The 19,802-nt window shown below is 33.1% G+C and overlaps 3 protein-coding genes and 1 non-coding gene across 8 annotated transcripts; all 4 read left to right on the forward strand.

Moving 5' to 3' along the window:
- The first annotated feature begins 272 nt into the window (after nt 1-272).
- On the forward strand, nt 273-2,851 carry LOC8258600 (2-hydroxymuconate semialdehyde hydrolase). Its single transcript, XM_048371831.1, has 5 exons — nt 273-621; nt 810-1,226; nt 2,134-2,229; nt 2,327-2,394; nt 2,636-2,851. The coding sequence occupies exons 1-5, from the start codon at nt 400-402 to the stop codon at nt 2,745-2,747; spliced, it is 915 nt and encodes a 304-aa protein (XP_048227788.1). The 5' UTR covers nt 273-399; the 3' UTR covers nt 2,748-2,851.
- A 3,580-nt stretch (nt 2,852-6,431) lies between these two features.
- Nucleotides 6,432-12,676, forward strand: LOC8258599 (guanine nucleotide-binding protein alpha-1 subunit). Of its 3 annotated transcripts, XM_025156843.2 has the most exons (15): nt 6,433-6,811; nt 7,800-7,994; nt 8,120-8,192; nt 8,482-8,519; nt 8,602-8,691; nt 8,836-8,913; nt 9,103-9,210; nt 9,377-9,478; nt 10,167-10,222; nt 10,617-10,751; nt 11,266-11,359; nt 11,474-11,533; nt 11,618-11,697; nt 12,132-12,317; nt 12,434-12,676. In XM_025156843.2, exons 2-14 carry the CDS (start codon nt 7,908-7,910, stop codon nt 12,307-12,309), a joined length of 1,179 nt encoding a protein of 392 aa, XP_025012611.1. In that variant the 5' UTR covers nt 6,433-6,811; nt 7,800-7,907; the 3' UTR covers nt 12,310-12,317; nt 12,434-12,676. The 3 variants fall into 3 exon arrangements, with proteins under 3 accessions (XP_048227787.1, XP_025012611.1, XP_002516152.1); XM_048371830.1 differs by having other exon boundaries at nt 6,432-6,811; nt 7,919-7,994; nt 12,132-12,676; XM_002516106.4 differs by having other exon boundaries at nt 6,437-6,811; nt 12,132-12,676.
- Nucleotides 12,677-13,915: 1,239 nt separating this feature from the next.
- LOC8258598 (fatty-acid-binding protein 2) lies at nt 13,916-18,908 on the forward strand. 3 transcript variants are annotated; one of them, XM_015717416.3, is made up of 11 exons: nt 13,916-14,250; nt 14,632-15,209; nt 15,339-15,561; nt 16,281-16,356; nt 16,443-16,545; nt 17,058-17,126; nt 17,768-17,804; nt 17,903-17,977; nt 18,060-18,111; nt 18,265-18,309; nt 18,402-18,908. In XM_015717416.3, the coding sequence occupies exons 2-11, from the start codon at nt 14,704-14,706 to the stop codon at nt 18,497-18,499; spliced, it is 1,284 nt and encodes a 427-aa protein (XP_015572902.1). In that variant the 5' UTR covers nt 13,916-14,250; nt 14,632-14,703; the 3' UTR covers nt 18,500-18,908. The 3 variants fall into 3 exon arrangements, with proteins under 3 accessions (XP_015572902.1, XP_015572903.1, XP_025012623.1); XM_015717417.3 differs by having other exon boundaries at nt 13,916-14,240; XM_025156855.2 differs by lacking the exon at nt 13,916-14,250 and adding an exon at nt 14,337-14,450.
- A 197-nt stretch (nt 18,909-19,105) lies between these two features.
- TRNAD-GUC lies at nt 19,106-19,177 on the forward strand. The gene has a single exon. It is a non-coding gene; the product is annotated as a tRNA-Asp (tRNA).
- Nucleotides 19,178-19,802: the final 625 nt, after the last annotated feature.

Consider the following 19,802-nt stretch of genomic DNA (forward strand, 5'->3'; position numbering starts at 1 on the left):
ATATAAAATAGAGAGTGAAGTTTGGCTCTTCGTATGTAGAAACCCAAATTAACTCTCTATTTTATATTTAAACAATAAAAAAATACATTAAAGTGTTATTTTATAATATGACTCTTCAACATAAAGAATTTGACATATGTAATATTTTTTTATTATAATGTTAAGAAACAAATCCTAATTTTAATGATCCTCTCGAATTGTCCTTGTCATTGTCATATTCATGCTTGGAAGGTGCATAAATTAATTAACATATCATAAAAATGAAATCGATCCATAATTTAAGAAAATCACAAAAAGATAGCAAACTGCAATGCCCGAGTTCTTTTTATCCTCTTCAAAATGCCTCATTAGTCTAACCCATCTCCCTTCACAGTCTCAAACCAGTTGGTTTCCTCCGATATGGCACCCTTTTTTCTGAGTCCTATATCTCTCTACTCCGTCTACCTCCGTTTCTGCTTCACCTCCTCTGGTCTCTCACGACAAGCCGTAGACATTGATGATAACACCACTCTTCACTTTTGGGGTCCCGATCCTGGGAAGAAAATCACTACAATACATAAACCATCTCTCATCCTTATCCATGGCTTCGGTCCTATATCTCTCTTTCAATGGCGTAAACAGGTAGCTTTCCTTTCTCCATTTCAGCCCTTCTTGTACCTTTTCTCTACTTTTCTGTCTATTAACTTGTTTCCAGATTGGAATTCTAACTCGAAACTTCACCCGCCATGGGGACTATTCTAATACTGAAATGATGTTCTTCTTCTTTTCTTTAGAGTGAGGATAACATATCATGGAAATTTGATTTGCAGGTTCAGTTCTTTGCTCCACACTACAATCTCTACGTTCCAGACCTGATCTTCTTCGGCGAATCAACAACGAAGTCTTCAGAGAGGTCAGAGATTTTCCAGGCAGAGTGTGTGGCTAAGTTGCTTGAAAAGTTAGGAGTGGAGAAGTATTCTGTGATGGGGACTAGCTATGGCGGGGTCGTGGCGTACCACATGGCGAGGATGTGGCCGGAGAGGATAGAGAAGGTGGTGATAGCAAACTCTGGAGTTAACATGAAGAGAAGTGACAATGAAGAGTTGGTTAGGAAGTCTAAGTTGGGAAGTATTGGCGACCTTATGTTGCCAAAGGAGGTTTCCCAGTTGAGAACTCTGATGCGCCTAGCAGTGTATGGGCGTTCCATCCACATGATTCCGGGCTTTTTCTTGAACGACTTCATTCATGTAAGTGCTTTACAATTCCTTTTCCTTCATTGACATCTAAATTACCTGGACAGGACACCACTTCAGTAGCAAATTTTATTTTATTTTTCAATTCTTCTGAAATTCCTTCACCCATAGTTAATTTGTTGAATTTGTTCAAAGTTTAAGAGTGCTTCACGCACATGAAGTTAAGCTAAAACAGTTAATCAGAACAAATTGTTTAGTTTTTTTTTTTACAATCCGAATATATGTTTCCGTTTATATACTAAAATAATTAATATATATTCATCGATTTTAAATAATTTTTTAATCCTACCTATTTGTTTAATTGGGATTTACTGTTGTAATATTTTCTTGTCTAATTAGTTACTCTTTACCACACAACAAGTGTCAACTTTCAAGAAAAACTGATAAGTTAGTTAAGAAAAGAGCACACACAAGTATCCAAGGCATGCATTAAATTAAATGTGATATAGTTTCTTTGTTAGGTATACAAACTATGATGTAAGTGGGCAAATGCAAAAAGTCTTTTTGATTGACAGCTTAATTAATGACTATTTTAGATCAATAATTGATATCTATGTTTAAATTTTTTTTTTCTTTTTTTATTTCCCACTATTGATCAATAAAAAGAATATTCTGCACAGAGTTAATAAATTAAATTTATATAGTATGGAATCATGCGTCATTTTTATCTGTTGATTCTATAATTAGGATCTGGAGTGGAATGTAGATAAAATTGTAGATTCTTGCACTACTTGTGCCAATAATTGAAGAGAATAGAGGAGGATCTTTAAAAAGAGTGTATCACTTATCCACCTGTTCATGACTGATGAGAGTCTGAGAGACTGACTGACAATAAGAGCCTTTTCATATTTATCTGATCAATTATTTTCAAAAGTACAAATTGGTTTTTATGTTGGTGCAGCAATTGTACACCAAAAACAGAAGTCAGAAGTTAGAGCTTCTGAAGGGAGTAATTTTTGGTAAAAATGAGACAGTAAATATTTCTCCACTGCAACAGGTAATTTCTCCAACACAGTCTTTGCATCGGTTTAGTTTTATAATGCTAATACTTGGCCAACTAATCTACTTGAAATTGTGATTTGCCATTAATTTAGGATGTCTTGTTAATTTGGGGAGACCATGACCAGATCTTTCCCTTGGATATGGCATATGAACTCAAAGGGTATGTATGTGTGTTGCACAGATGTTCTTCATCACCTAACCATTTATTTAATTATTCTTGCATTCTTTGATGCCTACTATCCATTAATGACATTGCAAATTAGCATGGCTAAATGGGTACTCTCTCTTTGTTGAATTCATGAATTCATGAGCAGCTTAATAGCCAAAACATTGTGAAATCTTAAGAGATGCAGAGTTGTTATGTGTTGATGTTAGTAAAAGTATACAATTTGTAATTGCAGGCTAATTGGGAAGAAGGTGAAACTGGAATCCATAAAGGATGCATCTCATGTACCCCAAATTGAAAAGCCAATTCAATTCAACAACATTGTCAACAGTTTCTTATCTGGCTGACTTGTCTTTCTTTGTAACAGAAGTTGGCTTTTTTATTGGATGGATTTTGCTTGGACACTTGTTAATGCTTATCTTATTAGTAGCTAAATTTAATGGGTTCTGCATTTTGACAGTAAAAAATATTACAAGCCCAAAGACTAGCTGTCAATAGGCAGTGGGCCTTTAGCTTTAACCTTTTCTCAAACCACTCTTTACTTTTGTTTATAAGATTCAAAATCCACTATTTTATTCCCTAAATAAAGAATTATATATCAGAACTATTTATATCTTTTATCAGATTTTTGATATTTTTATAATTTTTACTGTGTTAAAATAATAAAAATAAAATTTTAAAATTTTTATTTTAATAATTTTTATTTTTTTTATTTGTTTCGTAGTAAAATAATTGAGATATAATTAAAAGACAATCTAAAATAACTAAAAAAATAATTACACTGTAATTTGTTTAAAAATAAAATATATTATTTTCTTAAATAAATTTATACAGTAAAAATAATAATTTTACTAATTTTAAAAAGATTTAAAAAAAAAACAACTTTTTAACAAAAACATCATCAAAAATTATTTCAATGAATAATACAGAGAAAGAATACTACATCTAAAAAATGTATAGGAAACATTCTATAATATATTATTTTGAATACGATCTTTGTAGTTAATATTGAAAAATTAATTTTATAATATATACACTGAAGTCTGGTAATAATATTTTAAATTTAAAAGTGTTTTTCGATTTAAATATAAATAAATAAGTTTAAAAACTTACTCCATTTCCTCTTTAATGCTAAAATCAATGTATATTTGGCACAATAAAATGTTTAGATATTATTTTCGTAATATAATATTTATTAGTTAAAATATATTGAATGTTAATTGATTTTGATGTTTTAGTAGCTAAAAAGGTGATAAGTGAAAATTAAATAAGTATTTTTTAGAAAAGAAATTTAAAAAAATAAGTCAAAGCAAAATAAAGCCGGGTCAAAAGGGATAAATCTGAGTCCATACTCCAAATGTAAGCAAAAAAAATAATTTTAAATTAATTATCATTTAAAAAAATAAATTATATTTTCATAATTAAGCAACAAAATGAATTTCACAGAATTATATAATAATGATAAAGTATAAAATATAATAGTGTCACGTGCGAAAAAGTTGTCGATTAGCAAAGGTATGTGATGTCCTTTTGGTCAATTAAGTGTGGCAAGAAATTGGAGCGGAGACAGAAAAAGAACAGAGTTTACAGTTTCACTTGCTGTGCTTCTCAGAACTTTGTTTCTATGTATTATTCCAAGGAAACAAATTTTAGTTTCCCATTTGTACACACTTTTCTTTTGGTGACTCATTCAGTTTCTTAAGCCTAATCTCACACACTTATTCGCTAATTCACATGCTTAACTGATATTTTCTTTTTTCTTTTTTTAATTAAAATATACATAGAGTGCAACAATATAGAAATTTACTAGAATATTCATATTAATTATTCTCTTAGACTTCTTAATTGTATTAATTATTAATTTAAAAGCTATTTGTAGGTTAGGAACCTTTCAATTAGAATCTTATTTTTTTAGAATTTTATAAAATTAAAAGACTAATAATCTATATTAGAAAAATAAAACAATGTTTTAAATTAAAAGTTCTATTTCTACAAGGAAGTTCACATTATAAGAGGAAAAAAAAAAGAGTAAATTATAATATGCTTGGGTTTTGCAACTTTTTGTCGATTCTATGAACTATCCATTTGAAAAAAAAAAAAAACCATTGTATATTCTCCAAATATATATTAGAAAAATAAAAGTACATCTTTTAATTTTGGAGTCATTTATTAATAAGAAAAGTTTATTGGAGAAACAAAATTATAGTATAGAATAATTTAGTTATTAAAAGGTTTTAAAATATTTTTCTATAGGGTTATTATCGAGAAAATATTTATTTTCTTAAGAAAATGTAGCGAGTCATTTGCAAAAAATGTATTTTTCTTTTTTCTAACAATTTCTTTTTTTTATTATGCAACATATTTACCAAACTAGAATTCTGAATTCTTTTTATTCTCGGTATATTTAATTTTAAAATTTCTATAATAATAAAAAAATGTATATGTTTCAACTTTTTATGTATATGCTATCAACCATTTCATGTCACATTTCAATGTGCAATTCAATTCATCCATTTATCTTTAAATTATAGAGTGTTGTAATTTTAGAAGTCTGCTAGAAGCCGCTCATATCCATGCGTTCTATCATTACTATTACATTTACCTCCCATTCTTTTCGGACTGCTTCTTTAAACTAGACTGTTATATGTTTATTAATTTTCATCTGATTCGTTCTCGAACCACACATTTACTAAAAGGTCGTGCTCTAATATAATTTATAACGATTTAGAATCAGATTGTATGAGACATTGATTGCTTTGATCTCTACTAGGGCACAATTTTGCCTATTTAGTGGATTTGATAACTTTTCTGAGATTTTCTCGTATCTGACACGTTTAATTTCAGAATTCTTACAATTCTACAGCTAAACAACTAAAATGTGTCTTATATGTTTAGCTCTAACTCTTTAAATATATGCTATCAGTCATTATCTGTCCCATTTTGATGCGCAATTCAATTAATCCATATACTTTAGTTTGTTGTCATTCTAAAAGTTTGCTAAAAGCTGCTCCTTATTCATGTATTCTATTATTGCCATCGCATCAATTTTCCGCCCTTATTGAATCGATTCTCTGAGTCAGGATGTCATAACATATAAGCTACGATTTATTTATTTTTATATATATATTTAGAATTAATTTAAAGCGTGCCGAGTAAAACTTTTACAAATAATAAAATACTATTTTAAATATTTTAACATAACTGCATAATCAATATTTCAATGTAAAATCTTAATTAAGCTAGAAAAACTAAAAAACACCGTCTTTCATATATTTTATTCCCTTCAAACTCTTAAATTGTTGAGCTTTAGAATGGCTTCTTTTTTTTCTCTCTTTTTTATTTTCTTTTTCAAACCATTTACTACAATTAAGTATACTTTACATATGTCATGTTAGTTTTCCAGTTTACATTACTTTTACTTAATGCTACAAATTAATTTTTTATATTATACTCAGACAATTTTTTTTGTACTAATATTAAATCCTTTTACTATTAAATCATAGTTCTACTTTATATTAAAAGTAACTATTTAAAGATGTTATGTTATTAGTATTGAGTTTTAAAGTGATATTTATAATTAGTATAAATATAAATATTGTTTTATATTATCTATTATTATTATTGTAATAATGCATTTGCTGCTCAAATTTTCTTGAAAATAACTGAACAATTGTAGAGGTAATAATTATATTTATTACTGCTTAAAAGAAAATATAAATATTCTAAATAATCAAAACCATATAAACATATTTCACATCATTATTATTATTATTCTTACGTGGGAGAAGCAAGATAAGTAGAAATTCTCAAGTTGTATTATTTTCTAATTATATAGTAATAAAAACAATTAAATAAGTAGTATTATTTTAGATGTTTTATTAATGTAATCTAAATTAAATGTAGGGGGCAAGACTGTTTATCTATATAGTATAAGTATTCAATAATATATTTACATATCAACTGTACTGCACATTCCAATCAATAATGTCTAAATTTCATGATTATATTTATTATTATCATTACTGTTTCCCTTTAGTATATTTGTTTTTATTTTTTTGTTTTTTGTTTCTCTTTCTTTGAACTTTGACTGGAACAAGAGAAGTACAAGCAAGAAAGAGAGAGACAGAGAGAGAGGCATTACTTGCAGCTTTCGGCGCTCTTTCTCATCTTCTAGATTTAGCCACCAGCTCTTGGTTCCTCTTCCCCCTATTCTCATTTATTTTTTTCTCTTAAATCAGTACATAAATATATTGTTGTATATCTTACAATAGTATCTAAAGTTTTTCTCAAACATCATCAACAACAACCAACCAAAACCAATTCCTCTCTTATTTTCTCTTTGTTATACTCCGAAGCAAATCATCAGTAGCTTAATCCGTAGCTAAAAAGTTGTATCCTTTACTTCTACTTGGTAACTTTTCTTCTTCAAGCTCACTCCTTTTTTGCTTTCCATTTGCTTAATTTGCTCCTTTAGATCTTCCCTTTTTCTGGGTTCATTTATATTGATGGATCTTTGAAATGCTGTTGTAGCAGCGGATCAAAGAAGTTCTATTCTTTTCTTTTTTGTTATTCGTTCTCTTCTGGGTTTGATTTTTTTTTTTATATTCTTATTTGTGATTTAAAATTGAATGTGCATAGGACTCTTAATCTGCTTCATTTTTATTTCTGTAGTTTTCCTGTTTTTAAAATGTGAAATTTTCAGATGGGTTGCTTAAAACTGGGTAATAAATAATTATGTTGGAAGTGCTTCTGATGGAAAGTTGATGCTGAATTACTGGACTGCAACTTTGTATATGATTTGTTAATTGATTAGTTGATTAGTCAAGACTGCTAACTGCTGTTTTTTGATGGGGTAGGAAAGAAACTAGCTTAGTCCATAAAGAGCATGCACTCAACTGGGGTATATTTATTGTGGCAAAAAGCGGAGATACATTTCTGAGCATTCTGGGCATTAATATGGGTATTAATTGTCTTGCAGCATGTTTTATAGCTGAAGGTGTAACTTGTATTCACGAGAAATGGCATGTAAATGTTGGGCAGCACTTGTTTTGTTTTGTCTAATTCATGTGTGCATGAGTTTGATAAAATGAAGCTTGATTCGCTACACATTTATATGACATCACTATGCTTACTCCAGTTCTAACGTTGGTTTTGGCATTTCTTATGAACCTTTACTCTGTCTCACTTTCAATTATAAGTTACGGAAAATCAAGTATAGACTGTTAAAGGCTCAATGTATTGCCTAATTGCTATTTCATTTTTGTTTTTCATTTTGTTATCCCCCATTTTTGCATTATTAGTCAAATGAGAATATATCATTATTATCATTTAGTTCTACTGACTGATGATTAAACTTTGACCGCCAGTGAAGGTGCATCTAATCTTCATTTCTTGTATAGGTTCATAGTATCGTCTTCGGGTTAAGTAAACCACATTATGAGTGATCTTTATACAAGGGAATTAAATAAGTTTTGGACAACTGGTCGACCCTGATCATTGCCTCTTCTATGCTGTCTAGTGTAGTACATAATATGGGGTCACTCTGCAGTAAACAGCGTCGTTACAATGAAGCAGACGCTGAAGAGAATGCACAGGTCAATTATGTTTCATGAAATGCTAACTTCTTTGCCCTTGTAATTTGTAGTGATGATTTCTCTTTTTTCTTTTCCTTCTAATAAGCTTCTGGCTTCAAGTTAATGATTAATGATGGCATTTCCAGGCTGCAGAAATTGAAAGGCGAATTGAACAAGAAACAAAGGCTGAAAAGCATATTCAAAAACTCCTACTTCTCGGTACTCATTATTCATATCACATTACACACTTTAATTGTTTGAGATCTACAATTAAGTTTTAATTAGTAATTTCTCAAGGTTTTAGACTTGCTTTGAATGGCTAAGAACAGCATGGGTGATGGGGCTTAGTTCTTGAGCTTCAGTTCCATAATTTTATATTATTAGTGCTATTTTTTCCTTTTACTTTGCTTTTCTTTGTTTTTTTTCTCTTAAATGATCCAATCCAATTTCTGCTATCTTTCATTTCTTATTTCCTTCTTTTGGTTGTTTTAATACTTCCATGATCCAGGAGCTGGAGACTCTGGGAAGTCCACAATATTTAAGCAGGTAAATTATAATCTTAGTCATTTAGCTGTGTTTGCTGAGTGCAACTGCTTATATAGATACCTGATAAATGATTTATGTGCAGATAAAACTTCTGTTTCAAAGTGGTTTTGATGAGTCGGAATTGAAGAGCTACATACCTGTCATCCATGCCAATATCTATCAGACAATAAAAGTATGCAATACTTGAAAGGGTGTGTTGGTTATTTCCCTATTAGCATAGTATGAAGACTATGTAGGGTCAGCCACGATGGCAAAAGTTCTAAATAGTGTAAGTTTTGAATTTTATATTGAAAGTGCAGCCAATGTGTTTGGACAGATATTGCATGATGGATCAAAGGAATTGGCTCAAAATGAAGCAGATTCCTCAAAGTATGTCATATCCAGTGAAAATAAGGTCTGAATTCACCATTCTAAGTCTATTAAATTGCTTTGTCTAGCAATAGCCTATCAGAAATGTAGCGTAACGAGTCATCTTATGTATATGGTTCACATAAGAGTATTTGGTGTACTTGATGGAGTTTGTAGTTGTGCTGAGAAACGTTGTATAAATTCGCGTTCAAGAGGATTTTTAATTATACTTCAGGACATTGGTGAGAAATTGTCAGAAATTGGAGGCAGATTGGATTATCCATGTCTCACCAAAGAGCTTGCAAAGGAGATTGAAACTCTATGGAAAGATGATGCAATTCAGGTAGCTGATAGCCTGGTTTATCATGTGAAATACATGCACTGATTTGATATCTGAGCATCTTTGTGATTGCATTACATTTCTTGTCTTACTTTGTATTATTAACTGGTTTATTGATTTTAAATTTATGAATTTTAAAGAAAGCATTTCTATCATTAATGTTTTGTAGGAAACATATGGCCGAGGTAATGAGCTTCAAGTTCCAGATTGTGCCCATTATTTCATGGAAAATTTACAAAGACTATCTGATGCAAATTATGTTCCAACAAAGGTACTTAGGATTTGTGGTATTTTGCTTATCCTTTTCATGCTATAGCGACGCTGTCCACACCCTGTTGGCAAAATTAGGATGTCAGAATGAAGTATGTGGTTATCACTTGAAATTGTTAGCTGCATGCAGAAAATATTCTGCAAAATCATCTGGATTCTATGGCATATATTGATTTACCAGTTCACTGTTCTAGTGCAACAGCTGCTGCAGACGCCAAACGTTTTTACCGACTTCATTTTGTGGGAAGCTAGTTTAAGGAAGAAGCTGAAATTTAGTTTAGGCTGCTGATATTACCTTGAGCAAATTTAGTTTTACCTGATATTGCAGAATGTTAGTTTTCTTAAAAAATTGTCAATCTCAATGGTATCTGTATGGATTGTACAATTTATGTGATTAACATGATAAATTTTTGACACAATCCAATTGGTGCAGTTTCATAAAAGAGCAGTTAAAAAGAAAAAGCTAACAAAAAAAGAAGCATGATAACTGAGAGGTCCTTGTTTTATTTGAGTATTTTGACATGCTGATTTTGTCCTGTAGAAGATATTCTAGATCAGCAGTTTTTCCATAAAAATTTTAGAAAAAGATCTATTGCAATAGCTTCTTTAGGCAACTAGACTTTGCTCAAATATCGATCATGGCCTTTATAATTCTTCTCAACAGCTTTTTTATATATCTGATATTGCAGGAAGATGTTCTTTATGCAAGAGTTCGTACAACTGGTGTTGTCGAGATCCAGTTCAGGTGAACAGTTTCTTTCAGGGGTGTCCTTATAATGTGTCTCGGTTTGTCCTGGTTTGGAATTATGACTCCTATTCCCAAAGCCCATGATATAATTATAAGGTCGGCAATTTTATGGCCGTCCTTATGTTGAGCTTGCTAGAATATACTTGTTTGTACTTTTGTTTGCGTATTTCTTGCTAGAACATACTTGTTTGTACTTTTGTTTGTATATTACTTGTTTCTCTGGCATTGCTATGTTGGGAGAGATGCCTTGTCGTTCTTCTTACCCACAAGACTCATGTTTATTCAACTTTATAAATAAATATCTTTCCACTTATTTAAATTCACTTGATTCTTTATATGTGGATGATGAATTTGTTCAATCAACAACTCATGTTGGCTCTAACTTTGACAGTCCTGTGGGAGAGAACAAGAAAAGTGGTGAGGTTTATAGATTGTTCGATGTTGGTGGCCAGAGAAATGAGAGACGGAAATGGATCCATCTATTTGAAGGTGTTACAGCTGTAATTTTTTGTGCAGCAATTAGCGAGTAAGATCACCTATTCATCCATGGGATATCAAAGCTTGTTTTTGAGCAATCAGAGTGTTCCCTCTCCTTGGGAGATATTTGATTATCAATGCTTATGGATATAGCAGTATGTTCCCCCCAAGTACCGCTTAGGTTTAATTCATGCTCTTTTCAGTGTCAAAGTTTTACACTGAAAATACAGTGGAAGCATCTGATTAGGTTTTGCTATCTTTAAGGACTTACTGAAGCATTTTTAACTTCTGTTGCAATGGACTACTTGATAAATGCAAAAAAGCACCGCTAAATGTAAAATACTTTGCGTAATAGTTGTCATGTATATGCCATTAAAGATTATTCCATTGGTCGAGTGGGCAACACCTCTGTCTTAGGGCAGTAGCACTGTTAAAGTTTGTGCGACTTTCAGTGGAGTGGCACAACTCATCTGCTATTATTTGTTACCATGTGACTTGATAATTATAACATCAGAGCATATATAAAACGAGAGAAGGCTTTACACTGGTAAATTGTGTTTTAGGTATGACCAGACGCTTTTTGAGGATGAAAACAAGAACCGCATGATGGAGACAAAGGAACTTTTTGAGTGGGTCCTGAAGCAGCCATGTTTTGAGGTTTCTTTCATGCCACTTTTTGATTTGAACTTCTTTTATATAATATTTATTCTGATAAGCTTCTGAATTTAGTTGCCATTATTCTCCTATTTAATTTTGGATTCTTGTGCGCAGAAAACATCCTTTATGCTGTTTCTGAACAAGTTTGATATATTTGAAAAGAAGATTCTAAAAGTAAGAGCTACTATGCAGTACATTTGCATTCATTAACTAAAAATTATCATTAATTTGGAGCTCTGATGTTTTCACATCGTGTAGGTGCCACTGAATGTATGCGAGTGGTTCAAGGATTACCAGCCAGTTTCAACTGGAAAACAAGAGATTGAGCATGCCTATGAGTAAGTGTGTGTGTGTATCATATATATTGTTTGCTCGATTTGAGGGTCATATTGTGAGGACGGTTTGCTAACACATTGAACAGCCTGTAGAAGAAGCCTGTCAACATACATATACTTTTTGGCAAACTGTTCTGTGGCTAGTTCTAAATAGTCGGGACTATGGCACTCTTCATCCTGTCATGCATTTTGTATTGTTTTGAGTGGGGAAATGCATCAGTAACAGTTAATAGTCATCAATAGTTAGAGTGTAGAGGAATAGTACTGCTCCAGCAGCCCGAGACCTGTCAGATGGGGAAATGTTCCTCATTTTGGGTTCAGGGGCTCAAAATGGAAGCCCTTCCAAAGTTGTACCATTAGATGAACTACCTAATCGGTGCTTGTTGAACCTTCTGAAATTGTTGTTCTTGACCATCATCATTAATCTCATTCTTCAGATTTGTCAAGAAGAAATTTGAAGAGTTGTATTTCCAAAGCACGAGCCCAGATCGCGTGGATCGTGTGTTTAAAATATATAGAACCACCGCCCTGGATCAGAAACTTGTGAAGAAAACTTTCAAGCTTGTAGATGAGACATTAAGACGCAGAAATCTCTTCGAAGCTGGCTTATTGTGAGGGAGAAGGTATACTTCGGAAAACAATGTTCATAGTTTGAAGAACTGGATAATTTGAAAATCAAGAGTTATTGTAAGAAAGAAAGACCTTCATCTGATGGCAAGCTGGCATCATATTTTGGCAGGCTGAAAAATTTTGAATTTGTTTTGGTTTGAAGCACATCAGAAAGAAGAATTAGTATTTTTCTCCCATGATTTTCTTTGACTGGTGATTTGTCTCGAGGGAAAAAGAGAAGCCTTACTAGAGGATCTATTTTCTTGCCTATTCTGTCTTGTTCATCGATTGGCATTTGTATTGAACATATGAAAGTAACTTACGTATTCTTTCTATCATGACACAAAAGTAGTCGTCATCATCTTAAATTCAACTTTTTGACTTGTCACTTCAATGTTAGCTTCTGCAGTCATAACATGAATATTCGTAGCTTATGCTTTCTTTGTTGTTCTAATTTAAAATTACCACAAAAGAAAAATCCTTAGTGGGATTAAAGAAACATTTTTTTCTTTAAAAGAAAGAAAAAAAGAAAAATTTCTTGACCGTTGTCCACTTCAACTTGTCCGATATTTGGCGTCAATTCTTGCAGCGTCAGTACGATGGAACCAAATGCCACCCTTGATCCTTTTTCAGTTTAATAGTCCCTGTCCTCTTGTCACCCCTGATTAAATTCTAAACTCGAAAATCTTTTCATTCTCTCTCTGCTCTTACCAAGTACTAGAAAATCGGATTAAGCCTGATTGGTTTTACTCGTAGCCGGACAATTATATTTCCTTCCCTCGATGCATACAGCAGATATATTGTCTGGATACATTATCTTGTGTTAATATTGTTCTTCTACACGTCCAGGTACATATATTTGTGTTCATATTTTTCTTCCACAGACACAGGAAACATCGAACAGATGTGGAGAACTTTTAAGGAAATATCAGAATGTGGTTTTGCAGCTGTGGAAGGAGATAGTGCACGTGTGTGTAAGGGCCATTTTGGATGGGCACAGGCTGAGGCTACACATAATTCCAATAGTGTTAGTTGAATTATGTGGGAAACCCATGTTCTCTGATATCTTTGAGGGTGCCTGCTGCGTGCAAGGTGGAGTGGCAACCGGCAACACTACAATGGTCCTCTCGTGCTGAGCTGTTATTGTCCTCCTTTTTTTTCTAAAAATAAAAATAAAAATTTATGGAACAATCTTAATCTTTTGCCGTTAGATCTTGATCTAACCCGGATTTGTTTGCTTTCAACTGTTGAAGCTCATTTAAGATAATTTAAATTCGAACCCATTTTTAATTGATAATATAATTTTATCAAAACTAGTTTAAACTGTGATATATTCTGATCCATTCCGTTTGTTTCTTCTAATTACACGAATGATTTTAAATAATAAAAATAATTTTTTAATAGTTTTAGGCTAATTATTAAAATTAATAAAATTATTGTAAGAGAACCTTCTTCAAAGAAACCAACATGTCTACGACATCAAACACAAACGTGAAACGCCAAGTCGTTGAAGTAATACATCCTTGTGGGAAAGATCAACCGAAAGCAACTCTCACGTGGAAAAAACACGGCAGAATCTCAGTAACCTGGATACTAATTCAAGGACAATTTTGTCATTCGCAGAAATTACATCTGTTTGTAGTAGTGTTTGGCAGCTTGCCAAGTGCCAGAATCAGAAAATTCCCAACAACTGGAGAAAAGGAATTCTCTTTTCTCTTCCTTCCATCCCAAATAAATTAGCGGAAAAAGCGCGACGAAAAGAAATGATCTTCACCAAGAACCCCACATACAGCAACGATTGCATTCCGACTTTCTTTTTTGTTCTCCTCCTTTCAGAAACCGAAGAATATTCTTTTTTCAAGTTCGCAATCTAAAAGACTCAACAGAAAGCCTCAAACCTTAACCTTTTGGTTTCTCTCTCTCTCTCCATTGATTTTGTAATATCCCGTAAGCTTTTTTATTGCTTTCCTTTGATTCTTTTCGAAACTTTTGCTTTTATAAGACCCTTTCTTTTAGCATTTATATATATATAAGAGCGAAGCTTTTTGATTTGCAATGTGAAATTAAGCTTTTGTTTGGTGAATTGCATAACCTTGATTGTGGTCTAAAGTTAGATTGCTGCTTGCTTCTTCTTTATGAAATTTTAGGTTAGAATTAAATGTGCTTTCTTTTTTCTTAGAATTATATGAATTGTGTTTAAAAAATTCTCCTGGCATCCGATTTCTTAAAACTGATTAAATGTTAAAAATGTTGAATATAACTTCTCCAGTTAATTTAAGTTTTTTGAAAAACGCCACATTGTTGTTGATGATTCTTATTTCCATGCAGGGATATTGTATTTTGTATTCATGTTGGTGCTTGTAAAAGTTTGCGAGCTCCTGAATTAGGATACGCAGTAAAATGCGAAACAATTGGCTGTTTTTCATGAATCCAGATGATGGGTCTCCGAATATTTTACCTATAGAGCCCCTATTATCACAAAGTCTTAGGGGTCCTTTATTTTCCCCGTTAGATAATTCACTGCATCAATCTAGGTTCCTATACATCCCTGGAAGCTTGGCTTTTCAAGAAGTTCTTAACTGCATGTCAAAACTTGCTGGTGCTTTACTTTTTTGGTTCACTAGTACATCGAGTTCGAGTTTGAGCCAGCAGATTTCGGGCAGTCAACAAGGACCAGGAGCTGGAAGCAGTAGTCAGTTTACACAAGTTAAGAACATTACTTTGATTAGGCATAATAATCTTATTGGTTTTCCGATTGGCTCTAGTTCGCAAAGTGAATCTTCCTCTCATGTAGTGTTCGGTAAAATCTCAAGTTTCATGATGAGGATTCTATCTAGAGAAGCTGAAAGACTTCAATCATTCCCTTTCCTCTCTTTAGCTACTGCTCTGGTACCGCCATTTGACAGGTTGTAAGTCATTTGTAGTTTGATGATCTAATCTGTTGATATTCACTTAAGCATGTGTAGCTCTCAACTCCTCGTACTTTATGCAATATTCTTACTGAACGAAATTCGCTCTTTGTTTGTGGTTATTAGATCTTCAAAGGTATTAGCTGTTCCTTTGGAGAATGGTGAAGTACAAGTACACAGATCCGTAGATCAAATGCCTTGTGAAGTTGACCACCATGGATGCTCAAGCCTTTCATTTCCTGACTTGAACTGGAGAAGACAGGCAGTTGAACCTAGAACCGGTATTGAGTTTCCAATGATTTTGGACAGCATCTTAGCCGCAGAGAATAAATCTAGTCTATCTTCGGAGGTAAGCATCAAGACTTTTTCTTGATCCTTGTCAGTGCCTGGTAATCTCATATTTTATTTACATTATCCATCTCTACTAGTCATAATGTACCATGATCTGTCTGCTTCTATAAGCTTCTGGACTTCTCAATTTATGCTCTGTGTTGAGATGGGAGGCAATGTTATGGTTTTGGTAAGCCATTAACCTTCTGAAAGTTACTGGAAATTGTTTCAATGGACCCATTCTTGAATTATAGTCTAGGTATGCAAATTATCTATATGTATTAGCTGAGCTGTATGTGTATCTGTTATCAGCTAGATATTAGGGGCTGATCAGTGTCAACTATATTTAATAAAAAAAGTCTTTATTTGCTGGTTGATCAGGATCCTCCCTTGTTAAAAGTGGCTAGACATAAGGTGTTAAATTTCGTAGATATTGTCATCTTGGAATTTTGTGACATAGTGAGTTGTTAAGCTTGAAATAGAAGTTTGATACATAAGTTTATGTTTTACATTTCTACCTTCGGTCATTTTCCAGAAGGAAATTTCACATTTTTTTCCTCCTATGGAGTATGATAATCTCTGTATTCTGCTCTTGTTTTTTAATTATTAGCATTTCCATAGTCTTATTATCGGGTCTTTACTCCATGACTCCATCTATTACTTTATCTTTCTGTCTGAAAACATATTCCATTCCCCACTTGTGCCTTTGCTCTGAACAACTTGTGCATGCATTTTCAGGTACTTGTTGGAACTGGGTCCAGAACTATGAAAATAATCAAAATAAAGTCTCTGAAGGTTTATGCCTTTGGCTTTTGTAAGTGATCTTAAATTTCAATTTAAATCTTTTATTTCAGTTTATTGAAAATTTAGATAGTTGTTTAGTCACACTTAATTCTGTAGATGTTCATCCCAACTCTGTCTGCGAGAAATTGGGCCCGAAGTATGCTTCTGTTCCAGCAGCTGAACTAAACAATTGCCGGGATTTTTATGAGGACCTTCTCAGGTATATGGGCTCTTTTCAGCATATCATTCTTTCTTTTGCGGTCTATATTTGTTGCTTATATAATTGTTTGCTCTCTCATGTATAATGTTGAAGCCGAGACGAATGAAGTGTTTAGAACAATTCTTCATGTTAATTGCTCTATCCATCCTTCTTAATGAATTATTTCTCCATTGGAACTTTTGTTTACAATGAATTTGACGCACTAATTCATCTCTATTCATTAGATGAGATGTTCTCAGGAAGTTTGTTTTTCTAAGATGGACTAGTATTTTAGGAAGGAATAAGCAATTGCAAAACTAGATTACCGTAGGACTTTGTAAGTAAACAGCTAATTACTTGGTGGAGATTCCTTTGCTTGGTTTATTGATGTAACTATGCCTGGCTTGTTATGAGCTGCTTGACGACGTTCATATTCTTGTGCCACCTTTTCCTTGTCCATTTAACTAAATTTTTTTTGCATTTTATAATGTTTCTCTTTCTATTTTATTAAAGATTTTCTGGCTGTGCTGCAGGGAGGACATTGGTATGACTGTCCGGCTTGTCATTAACTGCAATGGGATGAAAATCAATACTGTGAAAGAGTGAGTCGCTTTCTTATGTGTATACTTGAAAATTTCAGTAGATTTGGTCTCTGGTTCCTGCAATGCCTAAGAATGAGCTGGGAATTCTTAGTATGATGTGGAAAAACTATAATTTGAAGCATGGCATAGGCTTAATATCTTTGCCGTCCTTTGGGGTTGACATAGGTGGATTAAAAATGCAAAATTAGCATCTACAATCTTCATCTTTTTATCTAACTGGACGATTTTTGTTAACATCTCATTTGCTCCACTGTTAAAGCAATCCTTTATCAGAATAGTTGGTTGCACAATTAGTAAGAAGAATTCGGCCCAAGTTCAGGTTCTGAAGACTATTTAAACTGAGTTTTGCACCAAGCTTCATCTAGGCTGGCTTGGTTCAACCAGTTGAAAAGGGAATCTGACTATGGACTTTTTTGAACTTTGACTTCTATGGCTCCTGCTATTCCTGAAGCAATTTGCTGTAACCTTATCTCAGATTATTTACAAGTCCCATTCTGAGCTTCAATATATTAGCCTCTTGGCCAAGCTGCTAATAGCTCATTCCCAAGTCATAGATCGTTATGTTTTGATAAATGATATTGAGAAATACGCATAGATACCCATTCTTTTGCTGATTTATTTTTTTCGTTTTGTGTTTGCAGTGCATTTGAGAAATCTCTTCGAAACCGTTTACTGAAGGTAAGTTATTTGATTATTGAAGTATTTCTTGTGGTTCCTATTGATTTTTGAAATAGAAAAGGTTTGCTTATTCTTGATTTTTTTTTTTTTAATTCTAGACAAATCCTGACACTGATTACAGTTGCCTAAGAACATTTGGCTCATTTTTCACCAAAGATATTCCTTTGCCTGCGGTAATCTTTTGGTGCTTAGTGATTTTATATTTTAATCTCATAGGTTTGGTGAGTTACTTATCTTCATATGGACTTTATGCAGGGAACAACAGTTGATTTTCGAAGAACAGCAGATGGGCAACTAATAACTGAAAGTAAGTTGCTAGTCCATGGTAAAGTTATTATCTAGTAGGAGATGTAGTATAGTTAATCTAATAGATCATTTAGGCTGAGAAGTATAAATGATTACTTGTAATTTGAATATGTCAAAATTTATGATAATCACTCTGGTGATTTTATTCATGCAGTTGGAGGTAATCAGATTGGAGCAGTCCATAGCAAGGATTTATGCAGTAAGTAAATTCTCCTTCTCAATATCTTCCTTCTTGTGCCCTAACGACTAAAACAGAGGGCAAAGAGTCTGACTATCATTTTCTCTCGGCAGGGGCTTTCTTCGACATGTATATTGGAGATATTCCTGTGTCGGAGCAAACAAAGGAAGAGATAGGCAAAAACGTAGCCAGTATGATGAGAAGGTGCTAAGCTGGGTAGTTTTGTTTTCCATTGCCCCTGTTTTTAAATGGGGAAATGGTTGATGATGCAATGTACTTCTGGGTCATCTGCTATATGGCTTTTATCGATGATACAGTTTTAGGATGTCAACTGTATGAGATTCCTCAGTCCCTGGAGGAGCGCAGTCTGGAAGTCTGAATTGCTGAGTGCTTTTTAGTGCTTTACCATTGTTGTACTGCTTTATTACAGCAGGTTTAGTTTGTTTAGAATTTAACTCCCCACAGAGGGAGGGCAAGGAAAAGAAAAAAAAAGAAGAAGAGAAATGAAAGAAGCGGCTTCCATTCTTTGTAGCTTGACGGGGATTTCCAGCTTGGATGGTTCCCCTATGTATTATCACTATTATAATTCTAATGAAAAGGGACCTAGTTTTCTCTCAGAATCAACTTCATGCGTCGTCTCTGATAGTATGTGCTTGAGTTGTCATGCCAAGGATGTGTTTATCTTCTTACAAGACCGGATACAAGCTTCTCCAAAAGGCTTAGGAATGGATAATACCCTACTGGAGGACATAATGGTTGATATAAATGCCGGATAATTATTATTTATCAATAAAACTCAAACTCAATGAACAGCTAAGTCGTTGTAGTATAGTGGTGAGTATTCCCGCCTGTCACGCGGGTGACCCGGGTTCGATCCCCGGCAACGGCGTTTAATGTATTTTCCATTGCCAAATGCACGAGATGGGCCGTTTAGGGTAGATACAGGAAAAAGCAACAAATATACGCCTAAAAAGCACAAGGCTCCAAAGTCTAGCTGTCCTTCATAATAAGGCAGTAAATGAACTGTTTTATTTTTATTTGAATTATATGTTTCTGTCTCTTTTAGAGGAGGAGACAACTACCTAAAGCAATTACGTAGTATAACCTCATTCATAAGATATCAATGCCCTTACTATCAAATTCAATCACAGCCCCTTTGGGAATTTTGTAATAGTACTGATTTTGACAAAAATGCTTGTAGTAAAAAGAAAAAAGATCTCAGTTCTGTATGAGGGCTTGTAATTTCCTATATCCAAGTCTATATGCAGAAAAACAAATTGAACTATGTAAACATACTATGTCTAACCACACCTCTAATTGCCATTCGGATGATTTCAATCAATTATTAGTTTTAGCCTGGACCATATCTTGCAATTTCATAATACTACTCTCTCTTCTTGAAAAAAAAAAAAATTGATTATTATCTTATTAGACTTCAATGTCTCTGATACTAAATGTTTGGTTTTTTATTTAAGATTACTACGGTTCATTAGTGGTTACCGGTGGACCTGCTT

Source organism: Ricinus communis, chromosome 3 (assembly GCF_019578655.1).
Source record: "Ricinus communis isolate WT05 ecotype wild-type chromosome 3, ASM1957865v1, whole genome shotgun sequence".
In the NCBI taxonomy this organism is placed as follows: Eukaryota; Viridiplantae; Streptophyta; class Magnoliopsida; order Malpighiales; family Euphorbiaceae; genus Ricinus; species Ricinus communis.